This window comes from Limulus polyphemus, unplaced genomic scaffold (genome assembly GCF_000517525.1).
Source record: "Limulus polyphemus unplaced genomic scaffold, Limulus_polyphemus-2.1.2 Scaffold98, whole genome shotgun sequence".
Taxonomy (NCBI): Eukaryota; Metazoa; Arthropoda; class Merostomata; order Xiphosura; family Limulidae; genus Limulus; species Limulus polyphemus.
Genome location: NW_013665708.1, coordinates 501,228 through 524,997, shown reverse-complemented (window position 1 = coordinate 524,997; position 23,770 = coordinate 501,228). Strand labels below are relative to the sequence as shown.

Sequence of the window (23,770 nt, the reverse complement as noted above, 5' to 3'; positions counted from 1 at the left end):
TTAAGTATGTTGATTTAAAACCCTTTTCAGATTGGTTTTGAGATTGTGACAATAAGCAGTTTATAGTTATCTACAAAATGCTTGATGTAATCACACTAATACAAGTTGTGCAGTTATTAAACAAAAAGTTACTTCACAATGGTACACAGAATCTTTATAAAGATATGAACAAAACCATTGGAAACTAAATATAAACTTTTTAGCAAAGAATAGTTGTTTTTAGTATATAAAGCTTTGCACATGCTACGTAAGTTTGTGCTCATAATTTTTAATTCAGTTAAAAAGACATTGATTTTGATCAAACATTATGGAGAGCTTAATAAAATTTATATTTAATCAATGTTAAATTTATCAAATAAACAGCTATAATCTGATAAATTATGTCCTAAGAAGTTTATAAAACTAATTCTCAAAGTTTATTATTTTCATAAGAATTCTGATTTTTTAAGTTAAGTAGGCTGTTTGTGTTTTTGAAATCTATTATTAAAGATTTATCTTTTTTTCATACACAAGAAAAAATTAAAATAAAAAACCTTTCTTACACCTTTAGAAATTAAAAATCCTTTAATAATATCTTTCATACTACTGCAGGAAATTAATATATATACCACCTTATGTTTATGGAACTAGATAAAATTCAGAAAAAAGTTTTCAGTTTATTAAAACCTTTAACACAACATAATGTTTTGGGAAAACAAAGGACCTAATGGTCCATCTCGGTTGTCTCATCCTCTAAACTAAACTAAAAATATAAATAAATATATTTTTAAAAATTCTTGAAGCCAGCTCATATCATTCATATGCTTATGTCCTAAAGTAATTTTAAAAGTTCATGCAAAACAAAATACCTCCTAATGTGTGACTTCATTGAAAACAATGTTTTCCCAAAGCAATGTATAACCTTTCATTGATAAGCTTGCCAAATACCTTTGAAAATAACATGCCAAATCATTGTTTTCTAATCTAATTGGCCTTTCTAAGTACTATAACATAACTGAAATGCATTTAGGAACTCAATACAACTAACTTGCAGTTGATTTCGAGGTTTTGTAAGTTACTTGTGCCTAGTTGATGCTTGTAACTCTAATGAAACTGGGAATGTAGTCAACATTTGTGTCAGCATTGCTTCTGAGAGAGAGGCTTTGAATCTAATTGTACAACTAACTCTATAAGACCTATGTATTTTCGTCTGGCTCTTGCATGAAAACATATATACATATATTTCTCTCTGTCTTGTGCATACAGAATAAGAAACATTCATTAAGTTTTAAAAATTTAGAAATGATTATATGTTTAAGCAATAATTGCTATGCACATTTGCTTTAATGCACAGATAATGAAGGATAAAAATAAAAAATCCTGATAAAAAGGTGTAACAATATGACATTGCACAAGCTTTCACAAGTTAGGGGTTAATTTCCAAAAATATAATTTAACCAAATATTTTCATCACTATAATTTAAGGAGAGATGTTTACCATTTGAGAAACTCTTATCATTTTGCTAAAAAAATATTGTAACAATTGTAACTAATGCATAGTTGACCATATTAAACTTCTAGTTCAGATTGATATCTCAGAAAACAGCAACTAAAGCTACCCAAATCTTTCTTTTCTCTTAACCTGGAGTGTCATAATTAAATTAAAGATCAATTTTCAGTTCAAAATTTTATTTTTTCTCTCTCACAAAAAGCCAATGTCAAAACCTTTTTTCTTACATTAAAATTACCAGAATTTGTAAGCTTTTATCATAAGTCTTTCTGTAAAATAAAAAAAATACTATTTGTAGTATAGAAAATTACAAATAATGCTTAATTATCGCATACGCAATTTCTGGTTAGAGCAAAAGTTACAAGTTTATGAGTAAACTTGCAAATACTGTGAAATCACTGGAATCAACAATGAATATTAAATAGACAATGTACTCATTTCTGTTATACATTTCAGAAATAATTCTCTTTACATGTGACCAGGTTCAGGTTTAAGAGTATAAAATAGTTTCAATGGGTGTGAATACTTTGTACAAAGTAACAAATATAATAATCTTAGTTAGACTTGGTAAAAGTATTATTTTACATTTAAACAAATCAAGTTATAAACCTTAAAAAGCAAACAACCAGAAAAGTATTCTCAGTTATTTCTTTTACAACCAATTATTACATAATCCTTTACATTACTGACTACTTACTAATATGTTATATACTTGAATTTTTATGCCAAATTTCAGACACATATCAAATACATTTATACATTTACCACATACATAAAACAGGTAACCAGCTGTCTCCAAAATTTCCAGGTTGACACCCATCACAATTTACTTAATTATCATAATGGTTAAATACTTTGTTTCTTGACATTATTTTTACATGTATTTTTAAGTTACCAATGATGAGTAATCACACACAGCATTTTAATGTGTTCAATGGTTTTTTTCATTGATCTGGTAACAAACTTCAACGGAGTATTAGTCATAAACATGTACACATAAATCAGTTTGGTGACAAAACTACAACATGCTTATAAAAAACTCAATATACATACTCAAGCGTAAAACAAATTATTCTGAAAGTATTTACATAGCATGGTCTCAAGGCAAAATTCTTGTAAATATTAAAGAATGTGACCTATCCTCGTAACTCTGTCATGTATTGATGTTCTATCTGAATGTTGCATGTATTGTTGTTTTATATAGAAGTAAGTATTAATACATGATTTTAAAAAGGAAAACATTTGTGATTTTTTTCATAAATGAACAATGTCAAGAAGGGTTGGATGACATTGTGCTTTTGAAAACTGTATGATTGATTTAATACATTCTTTTCATCGGTAGTCATATATATTTTGCTTTTCTTAGTAAATCTCTAGTTGGAGGGTAACCTGATATTTAATTCCTAAAGCCAAAAATGTGTAATTCTGACAACTAAATTTATGACACATTATTTGTACATACACACACATACTATAATTACATTTGGTTTGCTTTTGCAATTAATATTATCATCAAGGTCCTTTTTTAACAAACTTTAGAGAGGACTGTATCAAAAATTTGTTACACATGTCCTTCTGGAGAACTTGGAGGGCTTGCTTCAACAGGTGAAAGACATGCAATGGTGCACGAGATGGCATTACTGTGTTGTGGCTTACTGTCCGTGGTTCTTCCTTTTTTATGTGTGGTTGTGACAGTGTTACGGCTAGCTAGAATGATGTGACACACCATACCTTTACAGCCTCGACAAACTCTCATAAGCTGCCCTCGAATTTTCTCTTCTGTTGGAGATTCTGGTTTTTGAGTAATTGTTCTTGAACGTGTAAGTGGTGCTCTTTTGACATTCACTCCTCTTCGTTTCCTCTCCGCATCAGCACAGAGAACATGAATTGATTCAGAATGGTGGAGTCTCCGCTGAGATCCTGCAGAAAAAGGCCTTGAAGTTGCCTGTTGAACATTTTTGTTTCTGGTGCTCAGGTTTGGAGATGCAGGAGCCGAACCACTTGTTAAGCTATAAAATAAACATATTACTTTGTTTCAATCTTTTTCTACATATAAAATAAGTAATAAACCTGGAAATATATAAACAGTGTCTTTAGTACTTCACTTTTTATCACAAACATTGATACTTTTATTCTGTTAAACTAAATGTATTTACAACCTTGCATAAAACATGTTTTTGTGTTCAACATCAGTGAAAAAAAATACATTTTGTTTTCAACACTGTGTTGTTGGTAAAACCACCTCTATTATACATATATATTTACAGGTTACCCTGCTTAAATTAAAGATGTGGATTACCATGTTTAAAATGAGCTGCTATTAAACCCCAGTCAAACTTAAAACAGAAGTTTTATTGAATAAAATTGTTACAATAAATGAAAGTAAATGCTTCATAATTCTTACAGCATGTTGACAGTTAACCTTCCTCGAATAACATCTATTCCATTTTGGTCAAGAAAAGAATACAAATTACCACAAGTACTCAGATTAAATTATACATTGATGGTATTTTGCTTTTCATACTTGTGAACTAGAAGTGGTGGTTTACACATCATAAATACAATTTCAAAATTGTTGTTCATCTTGGTATAAGTGTCACGCTCTCAAGAATTCCATTTCACATAGCCAGAAACTGCTATATCCAAACTGCACTCTCACATATTTGTTTTGTTTTTGAATTTTGCACAAAGCTACACGAGGACTATCTGCGCTAGCCGTCCCTAATTTAGCAGTGTAAGACTAGAGGGAAGGCAGCTAGTCATCACCACCCACCGCCAACTCTTGGGCTACTCTTTTACCAACGAATAGTGGGATTGACCGTCACATTATAACGCCCCCACGGCTGAAAGGGCGAGCATGTTTGGTGTGACACGGATTCGAACCCGCGACCCTCAGATTGCGAGTCGAGTGCCTTAACCATCTGGCCATGCCGGGCCACTCTCACATATCCAAATGAATTTATTTTGACAGAAAATATATTTCAGAAAATTTTAATTTTATATTCTTATAAAATTTACCAACTTCGAAAGGACTGAATCAAGTCATTAGTGTGAAAGACCGAATACAAAATTTGAAGCAACACATTAATTAAGTTGAAACTTATTGTAAAAAAAATATTTTGGAAAATATACGTTTGAGAATAAATAATATGCTTTTACAATAAAGTTCTTCAGTTACATCTATAAATTTGTAATAAATATTTGCCTTGTCAATATCAGTGTTATTGCTTTTTAAGTGTCTAATCTTATAGCCATAATCTTGAAAGAATAAAAGCAATATTAATGCCAATTGTTGTATAAAAGTAAAGAAGTTTCAAACAAAATAAAATCCTTGGAAAACATTAAAGTTAATCCATGAAGACAACAGGTTTTTAGAAACTGTACAAGATGGTTTTCATCATCAATTGGTCAAGGAACCTACTTGGAACAATGGTATTATAGACTTATTATTATTAAGTTCTAATACAGAAATGGTTGAGTGTGGAGATTAGGAAACATCTGAGTGCAAGTGATCATTGCTCAGTTAGTTTCAATCTTTTACTGCATATGGAAATCACAAATAATGAGATTTGGGTTACAAATTTTGACAAAGCAAATAATGAAGAGATGTAACAAGAATTATCTGTTGTGAAAAGGTCAACTGAATTAATTGGAAATACTGTTCAAATGTTTAAATATTCAAGGCAAAAATGTTTCTTATAATAAAGAAAGGGTGGTTATGAGTACAAGACCAGGTTAGTTCACAAAGGTTATTAAGGGGTAAAATTAAAGAAAAGCATTGTATATTCAAGAAATTTAAACTGACTTCTATGACAGGAGACTTAGAATATTATAGAAGATCAATAGATTTGGTTAACAATGATATTAGGAAACCAAAAAGGATATATGGAGAAAGGTTTGCTGAAAATGTAAAAATGAATAGTAGAAATTTCTTTAAATAAATTACTGGTAAGCAAAATGTTAAGATGGGAGTAAGGCCTCTGAAGGAGGATAATGGGAAGCTCATTTCTGTTCCTTATCAGATGGCTGATTTGTTAAATTTTGCTTTGTCTTCAATTTTTACTAATGAAGATTTAAGTGATATTCATCAGCCTGAACAATTTCTAAACAGAAGCAAGACGATTACATTAATTATGAGTTTGTTAAGAATAAATTGGAAAGTTTAAATAATGACAATTCTCCTAGGCAAAGTAATATTTCCTCAAGGGTTAGATAAGTGAGCCACAAGCTAGAATTGTTTACAAGTCTTTGAATAGTGGGCAGGTGCCAGAAGATTAGAAGTTAACTAATGCTAATCCTTTTTACAAAAGAGGTGATAAGAATTGTCCAGGTAATTATAGACCTATTAATCTTACGTTATTGGTAGGAAAAGTTTTTGAAAGTCAGATAAAAGATGTTTTGCAAAGTCATTTATCTGAATTTTCAAATTTTGTTGGACATCAACATGGTTTCACTTTGGGAAAATCTTGCCTTACTAATCTTTTGACCTTTCTTAAAGAAGTTATTGTTTATGTAGATGAGGGGAAGGATTTTTAGAAAGAATCTGAAAAGGTGCCATATAAAAGGCTTGTTAAAAAATTCATCTCCATAGGTGTTGGGGATAAGTTGGCTCATTGAAGAGAAGAAAGTAGAGGGTGGTTATAAATGGAATTCAGTCAAACTGGATTAATGTCATATGTGGAGTATCTTAGGGCTCAAGTGTTAGGAACTCTTATTTTCTTTGAGTTACATTGATGACATATTTAGATAAAGGAATGGTCAATATATTGCTTAAATTTGTTGATGATATTAAAGTCTTGGGTATTGCTTGCTATGAAGAGGAGGATGCTTAGAAAAGCATTATGATTATCTAATGAGTTGGGCAAATAAATGGCAGATGATTGTTAATTATAGTAAATGCAAGGTAATGTATATGGTTATATGGTTATCATAATAATTTTGATGGGAAATAATCTTAACAGTGTTATGGAAGAAAAGGAGCTCTGATGTTCTGGTAGGTCAAGTAGGTTTTCAAGATCTACCTAAAGAAGTATTGAATATAAGTTTAAATAGGTTATAATTTCATATTCATAGGTCACTTGTTAGGCCTCATTTGAAGATTGTGTTCAGTTTTGGGTTCCTTACTTTAGGAAGGATGTCGATTGTTGGAAAAAGATTTCAGAGGATGGCTGCTAGGATAATTTGTTTGTTTGTAGTTAAGCACAAAGCTACACAAAGGTTGTCGTACAAAGACAGGTCAATATCTCTGAAATGCTTTTCTCTTGAAAAAAAAGAAGAGTTAGAGGGGATCTGGTTGGTGATTAAGGTTGTTGAGGGAATTGAAAGCACCAATGCATCACCTGTTTTCATATCTAATGGTCAGAATGGTAAGACTAGGTGACACAAATATAATAATAATGACAAAAGTACATGATCTTGTGTATAGCAATTAGTGAAAAACCACAGTAAACGGAACAAACAGTGAGAAGTCTGACATTAGATAAACTACTTTCAACACATTTGTGCATCCTTTCAGTCTCTTTACTGTGGTTTTTCACTACACAAATATAAATTTTAGCAGAATAGGAATCATCTTCAGTTAAGACAGTTTTACATTGCTAACGTGGTGGTTAGGCTTTGGAATAGGTTGCCTTCAGGTGTGGTAGGTGCAGTAAATTTAAGGGAGTTTAAGGGAAGATGTAATAAGTATTTAAATTATAAAGACTGGATGTGAGTTGTTTTTGTTTTGAGTTTAATTTTGTGGATAGGACAGTAAAGATGGATCAACAGGTCCTTATATTTTAGGTTAAGTGACAAAATGTTTACTTAATAAAATTAAAGAATTATTCTGGATATAAAAATTCAGAATTTTTTCAAAGATGTGAACAAAAGGAAATTAAGTCTTAAAACATCTACAATTCACCTAGTGAAATTAAAAGCTTCTGGCAACTTCCAAAAAGATTTTCGTGATGATTCTTCTTCAGGTGGAGGACTTGGTGTCGGACTAAGCATGTACACAGGAATGTTAGCAAAGTGCTCAACTGGAATACGCATCTGTAAGAAAGATAAATGGGATATTGACAAACAATAATTAAACTGTTTATTAAAAAATATATTACTTTATTAGAAAAGGTTAATATGGGAAAGACTAAGAGTTTGATATAAATGGTTTAATACATAAAATAATAAAGATTACCCAACTTGCTTTCACAAAATACAGTAATTAATCAGAAAACACAGCAGTTCAACTTACAAGGCTTCATTTCTAAAATCAATAGTTTGTTGATTTTTCTAAGTCACCCTTCACGAAGTATAATAATTTAATTTTCCTAGCTAACCTTTATTACAAACAGTGATTTATTTTGCCAAACTCTCTTTCATTAGACACAATAAATTCATTTTCCCAATTTAACCTTCTTAGAAGCAACAGTTCATCTTATCAAACTTGCTTTCATGATCGATACATCCACTTTTCCAAGCTATCTTTCATTAGAAGTCATGATTTATCTCATCAAACTCACCTTCATTACACAAAGAATGTTTATTAAATGTTTTCACTTCAGAACTGGAAATCACATAGTACATGAAAACCGACCACTATAACTTGCAAAATGAATGTTCATGTGTAAAAACGGATAGAGATTTACAACACAGAATGGTATTCATATGAAAGAAAATAAATTTTATCCAGTAACTTTTATGATGGTATGAAGCACTAACTAATTCACAATTCTTCCAGTGGTACACATACCAAGTACCTTCCAATATACAAGGGATTTAGTATTTTGAACACATCACCCCCCCCCAAAAAAGCAGAAAAAGTAAGGGATGACTATTATGTAAGTATGCAGTACTTTTCTGATAAAACTATTCTGTTAAAATGAAATGCATTTAATTTTAAAGGTCACTATAACTACAGCACACAATTGTGCATAAAGAAAACTGTGTAATATCATCTTACATTTGGCAATTGTCTTTATCACTGTGTTATTCAAATGTTCATTAATGTTAAACAAAACATTCAATCCAATTACACATTGCAATACACAGAACTAAATTAACTTGTTATTACTCATTGTATTTGAAAATTATGATTTCAATAAATGAATCTTAACTTGTAAATATTATTCTAATATTAATCAAGCTATAATCAACACTAGTATCCATTAGACACATTTTGAATTTTTATGGTAGATGTAAGCTTTTAATATTCCACATTTTACATTGTTTAAAGAACTATACTGACTTTGGCAGTCAGTGATTAGTCAAAATCAAACTATCAATCTAATTTTTCAATAAGAAAAATCCAAACTTAAAATAACATGTTTACACATGTAAGTAAATTACCTCTAGAAACAATGCTATATTTATGAGGTCCTATCAAAACCAATACTTTCTTTATAACATGCATCCTTGTATATTGTATAAAATAATTAAAGCTAAGTAGTATGTGTAGAAAATAAATTAAAGAATTTTTTGCTGTAAATATGACCGTACTAAAATTCAAATACAGAACAATTTGATGTAAAATATCCTATACAAATCATCCTATTTTTATACAAGTTATTTTATTTCCTTGTTAATTATTTTACTGCTAGGATTTTGTATTTCTTACCTTACTTGAACATTTCTCACAAACAAGTCTCTCACACAATTTACACTTGACTCCCCAGGAACCAAAGAATGAGAACTTTGTCTTCTTACACGCAAAGCAAATCTGTTGAGAATCAAAACAATAAGAGAAAAAAAATAATAATATATATATATATTTAATAATAAAATAAAAATAAATAGAAAAAAAAAAAAGAACCCGGGTCATAAAAATAACTTTTAAATCATTTTTGTTAAAAACGAAAGATGAGTATTCTTTATTAAACCATCAAACTGCCTTTTGAAATACCTTATAATGATTAATATATTTAACTTTTTTTTAATTAATTTTTTATCATTATGCTTTTATTATGAACACTTTCTGGCATTGTCACCTTAATTTATGTATGTAGGCCTAACCTAAATCTCCTAAACTAGTAAAATCTCAAGATATCTTTGAGATTATGACTAAAAATATCTTTAACAGCAAGGGTATCCAACAAATGAAGTAATGCATTCTAATATTTATGTATACCAGGTTAAATTTTAATTTCAACCCAAATAGGTAGGTTGCTCTGATCAGAAGTTAATATTAATTAAACTACAAAAAACAGTACCCCTCTTTTTTATGTATTTACAATACATATCAGAATATATGTTACTTTTAGTTTTGTCCTTTATTATAAAATAGGCTCACTCTTATGATAGACATTTTATTTTTTTCTAATTTATCATATAGCAATATTTTATAGTATACACACCATTCCTCGTTCCTTTAGACACACAAAACAACGAATTATTATATTTTATACCTTTCACTTTTTTGTCCTCTTTCATCACAATAATAAGGACTGGTGAAACTTACCTTTCCTTTTTCTAAGTCATCATGTAGTTCTTTGTTAACCAACAAGGATTCTAACTCAGCTTTTGTTAGAACATTTCGAATGTGTACCACTTCTTCTAGTGTAAGAGACAGGCACTCAAGTGCCTTACCCCATTGAGACTGTGAAAAAACAACAAACATATTAACCTATCCATTCTAGACCATTCCAAAACAGATTAAAAATGTTGTAGTCAAAAAAGTCTTTAAATTTTTTATTTCTGTAAGAAATATTCAACTTAGTTTAACAGTGACAATTTATGGAATACTAGATCTTTACACAAGTTTTTATTTTATTCATGTGTCAGTAGTTAATGAAAAAACACCAACAAAATTACACATAAGCATGTATGTATATGTGGATATATATATATATATATAGACACACTAGCTGGAGTATCTGTCCATTACATGGGTGAAATAAAAACTCATTTGTAACATAGGAGAGGAAACTGTGCTTCTATTTTTTTCTTAACCTACTAAACATTAAAATAGCAATAAAAATACATAAGGGTATCAATACTAAGAGAAAAATGTACTGTTTTCAAGAATTCTATCAATATGAAATTACATGGGGGGTTAGTACTCGAGTACTATCATAGTAAGCAGTTTCACCCCATTTGCCCTAGCTCAAAATTTTGTTTATAGTTTAAAATGTAAATATAAACTTATATTTATAATATATAAAATTTATGAAATATTATAATGACATACAAGTTTTCTTGTCCAATGAGATTTTGTTTTGTGCTTAATTGATTGCAAAGCTACATGATGACTACTAGCCATGCCTAATTTTGAAGTGATAGACTAAAAAAAGATAGTTAGTCAACGACATCCACTGCCACCTGTAATCAGAATGAACAATGGACCTATTCAATGTGATTAATCATTATTTTGTCAAAAAAAAGAAGTTTACAAAAGCTTACACTGAAAGGTAAAAATTCATATTTCTCATTTAAGTATATATTAATTCAATCTTTGTAAATTACACAAAGTCTACCTGTTCTTTTTTTTAATGTTTTAATTATTAAATGGGATTATATATCAATGACCTTTAAGAAGTAGTCTTCAAAACGTTATTTAGAAACCATAATAGAAAAAGCTTACAGCTTTCCAGTACTCCGCAATGGCATTGACAGAATCTGAACACGCTTTGCCACTACCACTGTCATTTTGACCATTAGCCAGTGTGTTGCTCCTCTGAAGAGGAGATCGACCTTTCAATTGGTTTGGGAACTGATCAGTGGGAGACTCACACACTGAAATACTGTGTCTTCGTTCAGATATGAAGCTTGTGCTGTATTTTGCCAAATCTAGGGCCACTGCAGAAAATATTTTATAAAAATATCAGTAGCCATATACAATTACGAACTTACTTACAAATGAAGAATAAGCATGTTTATGTGGCTTAACGATATGGAAAAATATATATATACCATAAATATGCTTCAGAGTATAACCCAAACATGTTCATGTTCCCTCCTTCAATGATACAAGGAAAAAAAGAAACTCAAACTATACATCCCTGATATGAATAATAACTCATTATATAAATTCCTTCTGAATATTTACAATATCGTAAAAAATATTTAATATGGCAAATTCAGAACCCAAATAATGTTCTAATACCATGTTAGTTCAGTCAGTAGTGAATGCTTTGCTTTTATATATAAAGTTTTATGCACATTTTTCTCTTGTACACTCATATACATTACTAAATACTAATATACAAGGTTATCATGCTTATCATCACCAACGTCTTGTCTCATCAGAGGCAAGGGATAAAGATTTTTAGGTCTGGAGTTCCCAAATAAAATCCAGGCAGAATTAGAATTAGAACTTCTTAAAATCTAGCAACCAAAAGACCTATAAGCAGATAACTGAGAAGACCCCAACATCATTTACTGTCCACTAGTAACGCTGGTACAGTCACCCCTCTACATCAGTCTGAGTACAGGGGCTCAGGCACTCACAATAAGGCTCATCAGACTCTGGATTTAAATACTTGAACTTCATATTGATAAAGAATGATTATGCCATATTTATCTCAAATAACTGAATAGGTTTCAACAAATATTGAAAGTTCAACAACACAGATGACCAAAGCAGCCTGTAAAGCTTTTGCTAGATGTAAACGACAATCAGCACTCACTTCAGAACAGTCAAAAGTAAATGATAACACCTAGCTTTACTGGTAAGTTTACTGTGTTTGAATTTACTGATTATATATACATGTATAGTTGCCTAATCTATAGAAAATTTCTCCCAATGATTACATATTTGTTACTTTTAACCTGAACAGCATTAACTTAGATGACACACGAGCTAAATAGCCAGGCAGAAACTCTTAATTTCCATCATAATCATCTCTAATTTAGAAATACTGATGAGATAGAGGAAGAGCAGTCAACAGTACACAGTGCATATGTGACTACTCTTAAAAGAATAAGAGGATTGATAGTCATGGTTGTAACTTCCACAGTTGACTTCCAATATGCAGGCTCCACTTGGCCTACCAACAATTACAATAAACTCATGGAAAGTGTGTGTAACAGGAGTGAAGTTCTGCTGTTACTCAGTACCAGGACTTATTTGATCTACTTTTTGTCCAAGTTATTGTAATGTCAGAAAGCAGGCAAATCATGACTCTGAGAATCATTAAATATTCTTCAAAAGGACTAACAATTAACCTAACAACATTAGTTCTTGTTGACAACAAGATCATGAGGAAGACTAATAATTGACCTAACAACATTAGTTCTTGTTGACAACAAGATCATGAGGAGAACTAACAATCGACCTAACAACATTAGTTCTTCTTGATAACAAGATCATGAGAAGGACTAACAATTGACCTAATAACATTAGTTCTTGTTGCCAACAATATCATCAGGAAGACTAACAACTGACCTAACAACATTAGTTCTTGTTGATAACAAGATCATGAGAAGGACTAACAATTGACCTAACAACATTAGTTCTTGTTGCCAACATATCATCAGGTGGACTAACAATAGACCTAACAACATTAGTTCTTGTTGACAACAAGATCATGAGGAGGACTAACAATCGACCTAACAACATTAGTTCTTGTTGACAACAAGATCATGAGGAGGACTAACAATCGACCTAACAACATTAGTTCTTCTTGGCAACAAGATCAAGAGGAGAAGTTATTTAGCAGCTTTAATGTCAATCATTATTAAACCAATCTGACAGTCTTATCCGAGTGCTATTTGTATGATTGGCCAATAATGATAAATATCTCCAAATGATGCATTTTATTGGTTGATGTGCTGTGAGCAGTATTCACCCCTGATAATAGTGTGTATAATGTCTTTAATTTATAAGAGTTTTGTAAAAAACAATACCTACAACCTTGCTTCTTATAACAATAACACAGTGAGCACAATTATAGACTTTATTTACATTCCATAAAAAACTGCATAAAGTTTTTTCCATAATAATCATTGTTTTGATGGACTTAAAGTAATAAATATACATTATACAGGCAACTAAATTAAAAATATCATAATTGTAAATTTGTATATATATATATATTTTCTTGTTTCCTATTCTGTTGAATAACTTACACATATGAGTAAAATCCTTCTCTGTATGCACACATAATTACTGGCAATATTTTGTTGAATAGTAATAATATCTATGCACATATGCAGGGGGTTTCAACCAAACCACTATTTTTGTGATGTAAACAAAATTATGCTTATATAATTATAGTGCAGCTGCTTATGGTGTTTTACATTTTCTACATAGTATACATTCTTCTGATGCAGCATTAGCATTTTTTGGCTTGAAATAGTTGCATGCCCTCAGACCTCCACAGCATTAGTATGCTTTGCATGCTGATTGTGCTTCAAACAATATGTGTTGGTTTTTGATCTTACAAACTTACCCCCCCCCCCTTTCCAGAATTCTGCATATGGACCTGATATTCTGAAAAACTTTTGATTTAATATAAAAATAAATAATTGAAAAACAACACACAAGGGATCACTGGAGTAGAAAAAGGGTAACATTTGTTTACTACCTATAACAAGTTAAGCTGAAATATTAAGTCCCAATAAATTGGAAATTATCCTAATTGGCTTGTAGATGCTTAAAACTTACTTGTCTGCCATGGAGATCTTTGTTTTGGGGGTTGGGAAACATTTACTGGAAGTGACTGAGGCTGTTCTTCTGCTGGACTTGGAGGAAAATCTTCATCACCATCATCCTCCTTCAAAAATTGTGCAAAAAGATTCAGTATTCACCAATCTTCTTTTATTTAAAAGATATCATTAATCTTCTCTACAAGATTTTTTAAACATCTATAACAAACACACATACTCAATATACCCATAAAAACATCCTTAATATGACTAATATTTTTATATATTTACAGTAAAAAAGTAACAAGCAGATCGGTACACAGTAAACATATATCTTATGAAAACAAGTAGTCATTTTTAAGAAATTTTATGCAGGTTTAAAAATACTCATTAATAGTATTAAACAAAGATTATGTAAACATAATATAAACAGAAAGTACTACAGCAATACCACCCTTTATCATGTGAAAAGGAACTGCACCACAATATAGTTACATGTTGATAGTTTATATGGTGATTGGCTGTTATGCAACCCATCAGAAAATGCCACACCTCTATAAAGCCTATAAAGGTACAGGCAATCATACTAAGACCAGTAATAGTAGTGGGATCCTGTCATGGCTCCTACCTTGGGAACTATAGGATACACATTAGCATAAAATGGATTTGGCATATGTGTATCTACTCAAAAATCGCTGCTGAGAAGAGTTAACTAAACTAAAAGGTTGAATGGGTATTGGAACACAAACAGTGGAATTAGCAAAGCTAGAAACATGTACACTTTGACAGTGAGTCCAAGTTTAAATTGTTTGGCAACTAGAAATTGTATGCAAGACTCTGAAGAGGGTATGTGAAAGTGACATTGGTCAAGTAGAGATTTCACCAATGACATCGCTGTAAATACGGGTAAGAATGTCATCTTGGGAACTATAGGATACACATTAGCATAAAATGGATTTGGCATATGTGTATCTACTCAAAAATCGCTGCTGAGAAGAGTTAACTAAACTAAAAGGTTGAAATGGGTATTGGAACACAAACAGTGGAATTAGCAAAGCTAGAAACATGTACTCTTTAACAGTGAGTCCAAGTTTAAATTGTTTGGCAACAAACAATGACAATTAGTTTGATGGCATGGAAAAATGGTATCATAGTCAGTGTACAATATCTCCAGTGAAGCATGATGAGGGATTAGTATAGTTTATCTATATAAAATTGATGGCACACTGACTACTGACAAGTTCAGGTAAAGTCTGAACCATTATGCCATTCTCTTAGAACACAACCAATTGAGTGAAGAATCATCCTCCAGCAATACAATGATCCAAAGCATATAGCAAATATAGTGAAATGATATCTTGACAGTAAAGAAACTGACAGAATACTTACAGTCACCACTTGGCATGTACGTGCAGAGTCTTGATATTAACATCTTGAAGCTGTATGGGCTTACGTAAAATCTGAGAAGATTGAAATGTGACCAAACAACACAGTTGAATTGTGTTGAATAATGAAGACACATGGAACAATATTCCACAATCACAAATTGAGAGACTGTATGGCAGCATAAAAACAATATGTAATATAGTGCATTGTACAACTTGTTTGCTATTATTTTTCATTTTCTGTGATAATGTTTGTGCCATAAATAATTCACCATCTAGTTGCCATTACTCAAGCATCTGGGACTCCTGCATGTGTATTGTTCGTGCATTTCCATAATGATTTCTATTACTGTATGTATAAATAAAATGACATTTTATAAGCAATAAAGGCTGGTTTTCTCCATAGAATCAACAAGGATTATAGATAGCAAAGGTTGATGCCAATTCTACTCAGTAATTATTTAAAAAAGCACATCACATCTATGATTTTCATTTGTCTAACATTTCATTATCAGTAATTAGTCATAACGTGCTACGATTCCTTCATTTATAGGCTTCTCATTTCTAGCAGTTAAATTTCTACTTATAACAAAATGTTTTTTCATATTTTCTTTAATTATATATGGCAGCTAAGTAACTTGACATTTAATAAGGACCAAGCAAAATTTACATGAAACGAAAACACTAATATTCTGTGGCTGATGTTCTTCCAATTGATTTATTAAAGCTTCAAGTCACTGACAAGCATCCTTGCACTTAGTTCGTTATATAATACAACTGACAGGTGTCTCTTTTCAGGGGTAAGTTGTCAAAAACTAAAAATTAAGCTGGCTTGATTACAAAATGCAATATAACTTTTGTACAAAAATAATTAGCTTGTAAATGTATAAATGACAGAAGTCATAAAAGTTTCAGTTAACCAACAGTATTTGTCACAGATACAGTTTAGACTACTTTTTTTAGCACAAACTCAATAAAAGGCATATTTTACTAGAATGTTTAATTTTATGTAATATAGTGGGATAGGATGTTATTTATGGAGAAACAGCTTCCTTAATTTCTAAAAGAAGTGAACTTCAGAAAATTGTTCTGTCAAATTGCAGAACATCAAGTAAGCTCTTACAGTTTAATTGAAATAAAATATCAAGTTCATATATCCCAATAAGTTTGTGAGTTGCCTGTCATTTTCACAGGGATTTACTGCTCTTCGTATATATATATATATATATGATGAAAGCCATAGCCATCCCTCAAGTTATGACAGGATGCATAATGAATTATAAGCCATGTGACATTTCCATTTTACCTGCTATAAAAATAATTTTTAAAACCTTTAACTTTTTTGTATGAAATGTTTAGTAGTTTATATTATTTTGTTCAGATTACTCCTCAACCACTGAGTAAAACTGACTTTAACCAGAAATGACATAGTAAACAGTTGAGAAAAATCACAGAGAAACTTCTACAATTCAAACATTAATGAAGACAATGCTCTAAAAAATCTGAAGAAAATATTCCCATCTGTTTGTTGTGGAGTTAGTAAAAAAGTGATTCAAGAACAGATACTGTGTCTGATATAAAGGACTTGCCAAGTTAGTTTTCTCTTCTTAAAGCACAGGCTATAATTTAGTAACATTTCCTGTGACATATAAATAGATAGAGAAAATTTTATTTCGAATACTGTACTCAGTTGTGCTGTTTAATTATATAGCTAGAAATAAATATTATATCTCTGGATTACTTTCCTGCAAATTTCATGTAGCTCTTTCACTCATATTTATATACAATTTATAATAATTATTATAACAAGATTGTAAAGCATATCAATTCTTTTTTTTTTTTTTACCACTTCAACTTTCTTTTACATTGAAACAAAATTTGGGATGTTCAATAAAGTTTTTATACAATTATTTCATTTTACATTTAGAACCTTTGTATTATACTTCAAATCATTATCAGATTTGTTGGTGAATTTTATAACTCCTTGAATAAAGAAGATCTCCAAAAAAAATGCCAAAGTTTCTTATAAATACCAGTTCCCATACAAATACAGAATTTTGAGCTGTTGCCCCAAAATTATATAGACAGTCTTTTATGACACCATCATAAAGAGGGTTTTGTCACAGGAACTAACTGCTCCTGTTATATATATATATATATATATATATATATATACACACACACATACATGATGAAAGCCATGGCCTTCCCTAAAGTAATGATAGGATGCATAACAAATTATAAAATATTTGGCATTTCCAGTTTACCTGCTGTAAATTATAATATCCAAAATGAGGATACTGCCAGAACAAAATATACCCAGATGATAAAACATGTGATATTTCCAGTTTACCTGCTGTAAATCATAGTATCCAAAATGAGGATACTGCCAGAACAAAATATACCCAGATGATAAAACATGTGACATTTCCAGGTTACCTGCTGTAAATCATAGTATCCAAAATGAGGATACTGCCAGAACAAAATATACCCAGATGATAAAACATGTGATATTTCCAGTTTACCTGCTGTAAATCATAGTATCCAAAATGAGGATACTGCCAGAACAAAATATACCCAGATGATAAAACATGTGACATTTCCAGTTTATCTGCTGTAAATCATAGTATCCAAAATGAGGATACTGCCAGAACAAAATATACCCAGATGACACGCATCAGGACTTCAAGTGTGTGAAAAGTTGTTTAATAATTGATAATTCATTATTTTCTTTATTTGGTATTTCACCAGATGGCTCACACTCATGCAAGTGCCACATGGATGGAAGTTACAAAATTAAATTTTGCATAAACATAAAATAACAGACATAAAAAAAATTTTTATGATCCAAACCCATGCATGGTAAGCTTAAATTGAGTCAAACATATTACACAGAAGAGCAGTTCAACACGTATGTGTATGCCACACGATATATTGTAATTTTGATATTTATACAGATGAAGAGAAACATCACGACAGTTGTATATGACAGTGAATTTTGTATAGTATTAATATGTAAATGTGAACAATTCATAATATGATATCTTGTGTCAGAAATATTACACCATAAGTTTTAAAGCCAGCAAATATGGACACAATTTGGAAGAATGGTAAAGTGTTCCAGACATAATGTCAGTATAGTTTATTTCATTATGAATGTATCAACATCAGAAGATTACCACAAGAAGAATGGTTCTGTGGATGACACAACTTGGAAGAATGGTAAAGTGTTCCAGACATAATGTCACTATAGTTTATTTCATTATGAATGTATCAACATCAGAAGATTACCACAAGAAGAATGGTTATGTGGATGACACAACTTGGAAGAATGGTAAAGTGTTCCAGACATAATGTCAGTATAGCTTATTTCATTATGAATGTATCAACATCAGAAGATTACCACAAGAAGAATGGTTATGTGGATGACCCATCTTGGAAGAATTGTAAAGTGTTCCAGACATAATGTCAGTACAGTTTATTTCATTACGAATCTATCAACATCAGAAGATTACCACAAGAAGAATGGTTCTGTGGATTTACAAATGATGTATTTTCAATTACATCCTTGTAAAAAAGAGAACAATAAACATCCACAGCATTTAAGTTTGTTTATACCAGAAAAATAATTATAAGTAAAAAACCTTCAATGATTATAAGAACTATAGGAAAATAGATACGTCTACTGTACACATGTTGACAATGTAAATGTTTATTATGTTCATAAATATTGATACTACTTTCTTGTTATAAAATATATAAAAAACAATATCAAAATATCACAGTTTTGAAGAAAGGTTCTCTCTTTGTTATATGTCAAATAGCCTAAAGATGTATGTAACTTTATATTCAGTACAATTTATAATTTAAATTATATACGCAATATTTAACTGAAAACTGTAATAAATGAATAAATTATACCAGAATTATATACTTTTTATGGTTTGATGGTAGATCAGTTATTATTGCACAAATAGATTTAATACTGTCTGGATGTTTTAGCACAGTAATTGACAAAGTCAGTTTCAAAATGCACATGTTCAATTATGCGTTCAGTAGCTCTTTCCACGTAAATTCCCAGTCTTGACATCAGTCTTCTAACTTTGGCATCGCGCTGGCTTAATTGTAAATACTGGGATTGCCAGCGACGCACCATGTAACACGTTAGTCTTCGGCTCTAAGAAATCATCTAAATATAAGTATCAATATTCATGTCTATCAAAAACATTTACTGTTATGTTCCAGTTCTTTCTGAAAGACACGCCCTCTTCCAATAAATTAACAAGTTTAAAGCTGAGTCCGATGCGTAATCAATAATGTTTTACTTCCCAGATCTCATAACCATGCGTACAATAATGTTTTACTTCCCAGATCTCATAACCATGCGTACAATAATGTTTAACCTAGCAGGTCTCATAACTATATCTACAATAATGTTTAACCTAGCAGGTCTCATAACCATATCTAAAATAATGTTTAACCTAGCAGGTCTCATAACCATACCTACAATAATGTTTTACCTAGCAGGTCTCATAACCATATCTACAATAATGTTTAACCTAGCAGGTCTCATAACCATATCTACAATAATGTTTAGCCTTGCAGGTCTCATAACCATACGTACAATAATGTTTGACCTAGCAGGTCTCATAACCATGCATACAATAATGTTTTACTTACCAGGTCTCATAACCATACGTACAATAATGTTTAACCTAGCAGGTCTCATAACTATACGTACAATAATGTTTAACCTAGCAGGTCTCATAACCATATCTACAATAATGTTTTACCTAGCAGGTCTCATAACCATATCTACAATAATGTTTAACCTAGCAGGTCTCATAACCATATCTACAATAATGTTTTACCTAGCAGGTCTCATAACCATATCTACAATAATGTTTTACTTACCATGTCTCATAACCATACGTACAATAAAGTTTTACCTACCAGGTCTCATAACCACACAACCTGTGACGTTTTAAACGACTACGGGGACTTTTAATTATACAGAAGGTTGACATTTCACAAGTCATGAATAACACACTGATGGTTGCAGAACTCTTCTAAATACACATAACGATACAAACCGTGAAATTCCATAAAATGACGTGGCGCACAATGTTTTTACTGATGGATAAGGTAAGGTAATTGAACGTCCAGCTAATCAGTAATGTTATAGAATACTGGCGTCTAGTTACAAAAGATTTAGATTGCTTAAGGCTTGTAATGTTAACAAACAATTATACTCTTAAAACAACAACTACTTTAAGAGATAAAGTTTCACTTATGCTTATGTGAGTTGTTCAAAAGATTAAAAGTGTTTAATTTAATATTTTGTTTTACTTTTTATTTATTTATTTTTAATAATCGAAAGGGGGAGCTGAGGTAAAAGAATACCTAGATTGAATCCAGTGATTTTTTTTTTTATTTTGCAACACCTAGAACAGTTGACATATTACTAATTATTCTTTGAAAGCTATACATGTAATGTTGACACAGTAAATTGAAATTCTATTAAGTAATATATACATGTTAAATGTAATGGAAATATACATATGTACAAGCTGAAGTGTACGTGTACAAAGCATAGCATGTACAAATGTACTTGAACAACAAAAGAAATTGAGAAAAAAGGATACTTTGAATATTGCAGCCCTTTCTTTGTAGGCTTATGTTCACAAAACGAGTTATTCTGACCTCCTTTTCAGAGTGACGTATGTTTTCTTTTTTTTAATTACGATATCAATCATTAAACTTTATGGCAAGTCATGTGGTGTTTACTGCACATAGTTTTGAGCTAGACTATTATAACGTTTAAATTGTTACTAATTTCATATTCAGTGTGCATGTTTTACTGTTCTACAGTTTTTCAGAAAACAAACGATGATAATCCGCACAACTTACATCAAAACTGGAAGAAAGCCGCAGATTTAAATCCGGTTTAATCACTTTCCGGCGAGGTTTAGGGGTGAAGTCGTCACTGCAAAGCTTCGTTCTGGAAGTTTCAACTGATGAATAGAAAAATAATATTGTTTTCTAAATAATTCGTTTAACATAATTTCTTTCCTACCCCGTTGATGGTAAAATGACTCTTGTCTGCTAGTTTTAAATTACGTAGCTAACTTGCATAATTAACATTTCCTGAGTGATCAGTTCAAACCTTAATGCAACAGTTAGAATAGCAAAATAAAATTTTAGCATATAATTAATCACGTTTTACACTATTTCTTTAAATACAATAAAACAGTAATTTACTGGAACAATTCGATGTGAGATTTACACTTATAGGTGTGTACATATTTTATTAATACAGATGTATAGTGTTCAGGAGTAATAACGTTAAAGTTTTTATAGCTGAAATGGGTTTAAACGTTTCTTTGACTTGCTTTTATAAGTTATATAAAAATGAATTCAGTATATACAAAACACGAATATTTAATTTCTTACTTAAACTAAACCGTTGGACTAAGTCAAAGTGGAAGGTATCTAAGTATTAATCACAACTATCATAAAATTAATTAATTTTTTTTTGTCTTTAGACACAAATCATTGCCCCCCCCCCCCCAGTGGCACAGCGGTATGTCTGCGGACTCACAACGCTAGAAACTGGGTTTCGATACCCGTGGTGGGCAGAGCACAGATAGCCCATTGTGTAGCTTTGTGCTTAATTACAAACAAACAAATACGAAACAATGTAAATACAATAAATTATTATTTTTTTTATTCAGAATAACAGTTGTTGAATATAATCGCACTTCATAGAAATAACTCTACAAACTTCGATTTTCTCGGACTAATACGTTTTGAAGCTCAACTTAAAATTTCGTGTATAAACAGAAAATACGTAATTGATTTTCAACTTTATATACACATTGAATATCTTTAAATGATTCGGTGAAAATATAACAGAAAGAAATACCTCACCGTAAGAAAACTCGTCAGAAGTGTGGGCCATACTAAGCACAATTGGGGGTTTCCCTTCCGGTTTGAGCACGCGCTTACAATCATCTAAAGATATGGTGTTTAGGAATGATGTTAAGTACATGATATAGAAGGTTACAGCCCTAACCGCCTAAGGGAAGAATGCATTATACAGCTTCTAAGTTACGCATGTGTAAACCACTTTTCACTTGTACTGCCACGTGAATGTAGGTCAACCGCTCAAACGCGCAACAATAGGGGAGTAAGCTTGATTCAACTCAATCTCTCCACTCAAGATTTTTTGAAATCCTAGAAATGTATATATAAAAAAAAACTGGAAAATAAGTTAGGAATCCTAAAATACGTTTTTATTCCACTAAACTCTATTCAAAATACTTTTACAAGTATTGTCTTTGTTTTACTGCAAGTAAACCCACATAAGTAATTTGTATCATCAAATATGGAAAAGAGGAATTTAAAAAATTGATGAAAAATACAAAACACTATACACACAATAGTTAGTAAAAATCTTAAATACTACAGTCAGCTATTTTCCGTCCTAGTTTCAAGTATGATCATATATGCAGAAAACTTACTTTTACTTTATGTTAAAGAAAACAAAGTTTCTACAAAAATATATTTATTCAGAAAGGATAGAACAACAAACACATTATTCTCCAAGGAATTACACAGTACCATACACAAAATGGTAATTAAGTTGCAAATAGTGTAATCGTTAATTTCTAAAACTAATTTCAAAGTCTTCCGGTGATTCAGCGGTAAGTTTGATAAAATATAACGCAAAAATTTGGTTTCGATACCCGCGTTGGACAAAGCACAGATAGCCCGTTGTGTAGTTTTGCGCTTAACAATAAACAAACTAACTGCATTAAAACAAAGTTTCTATAAACACATGTTTATTCGTAAGGATATTAAGATTCTCCAATGGATTACAAATCAAACAATAAAAAATATCAACATTTTTTTTATTTAAGTTCCATTAACGATGGGACGTCGTGCACCCAATGGCAGTGGCGTTCGCTTTTACATGTTTGCACCTTTTCGTCATATGAGCATCCAGCTCAACAGCACGTGCTGGTACTTTTTCTTCTTTTCAATGGATAACAACAGTGGGCAGTTCCTTTACAAGCCGTGTTAACTGATAATTTAAATTTAGTAGTTAAATTATACTTTGGATTTAGTATTTAAATATATGCCAATACACAACCGTTTTCGTTTTTAACACAAATACGTTTTAATATACACACAACAGTACAATTTACAATAACAATTATTACAAAATAGTTACTGTAAACAATGATTCATAAACAAAAGTTTCATAAACTTACAAACAATATAGTTTTTTCTAGTCTGGAACTTCCTTGATATCTCATCGAGGGTTCACGAT

General features: G+C 30.9%; 1 protein-coding gene across 1 annotated transcript in view; it reads right to left on the bottom strand.

Moving 5' to 3' along the window:
- Positions 1–549: 549 nt before the first annotated feature.
- The window catches only part of LOC106469631 (protein spire homolog 1-like), a 125,790-nt gene continuing 102,569 nt past the window's right edge, over positions 550–23,770 (bottom strand). Inside the window, exons 8-14 of the mRNA XM_022399127.1 lie at positions 21,346–21,449; positions 14,070–14,178; positions 11,046–11,260; positions 9,924–10,061; positions 9,084–9,185; positions 7,392–7,522; positions 550–3,498 (exon numbers count right to left, since the gene is read on the bottom strand). Of these exons, the coding sequence (XP_022254835.1) occupies positions 3,051–3,498; positions 7,392–7,522; positions 9,084–9,185; positions 9,924–10,061; positions 11,046–11,260; positions 14,070–14,178; positions 21,346–21,449 (1,247 nt within the window). The 3' untranslated portion in view covers positions 550–3,050. The remainder of the gene's footprint in view (positions 3,499–7,391; positions 7,523–9,083; positions 9,186–9,923; positions 10,062–11,045; positions 11,261–14,069; positions 14,179–21,345; positions 21,450–23,770) is intronic.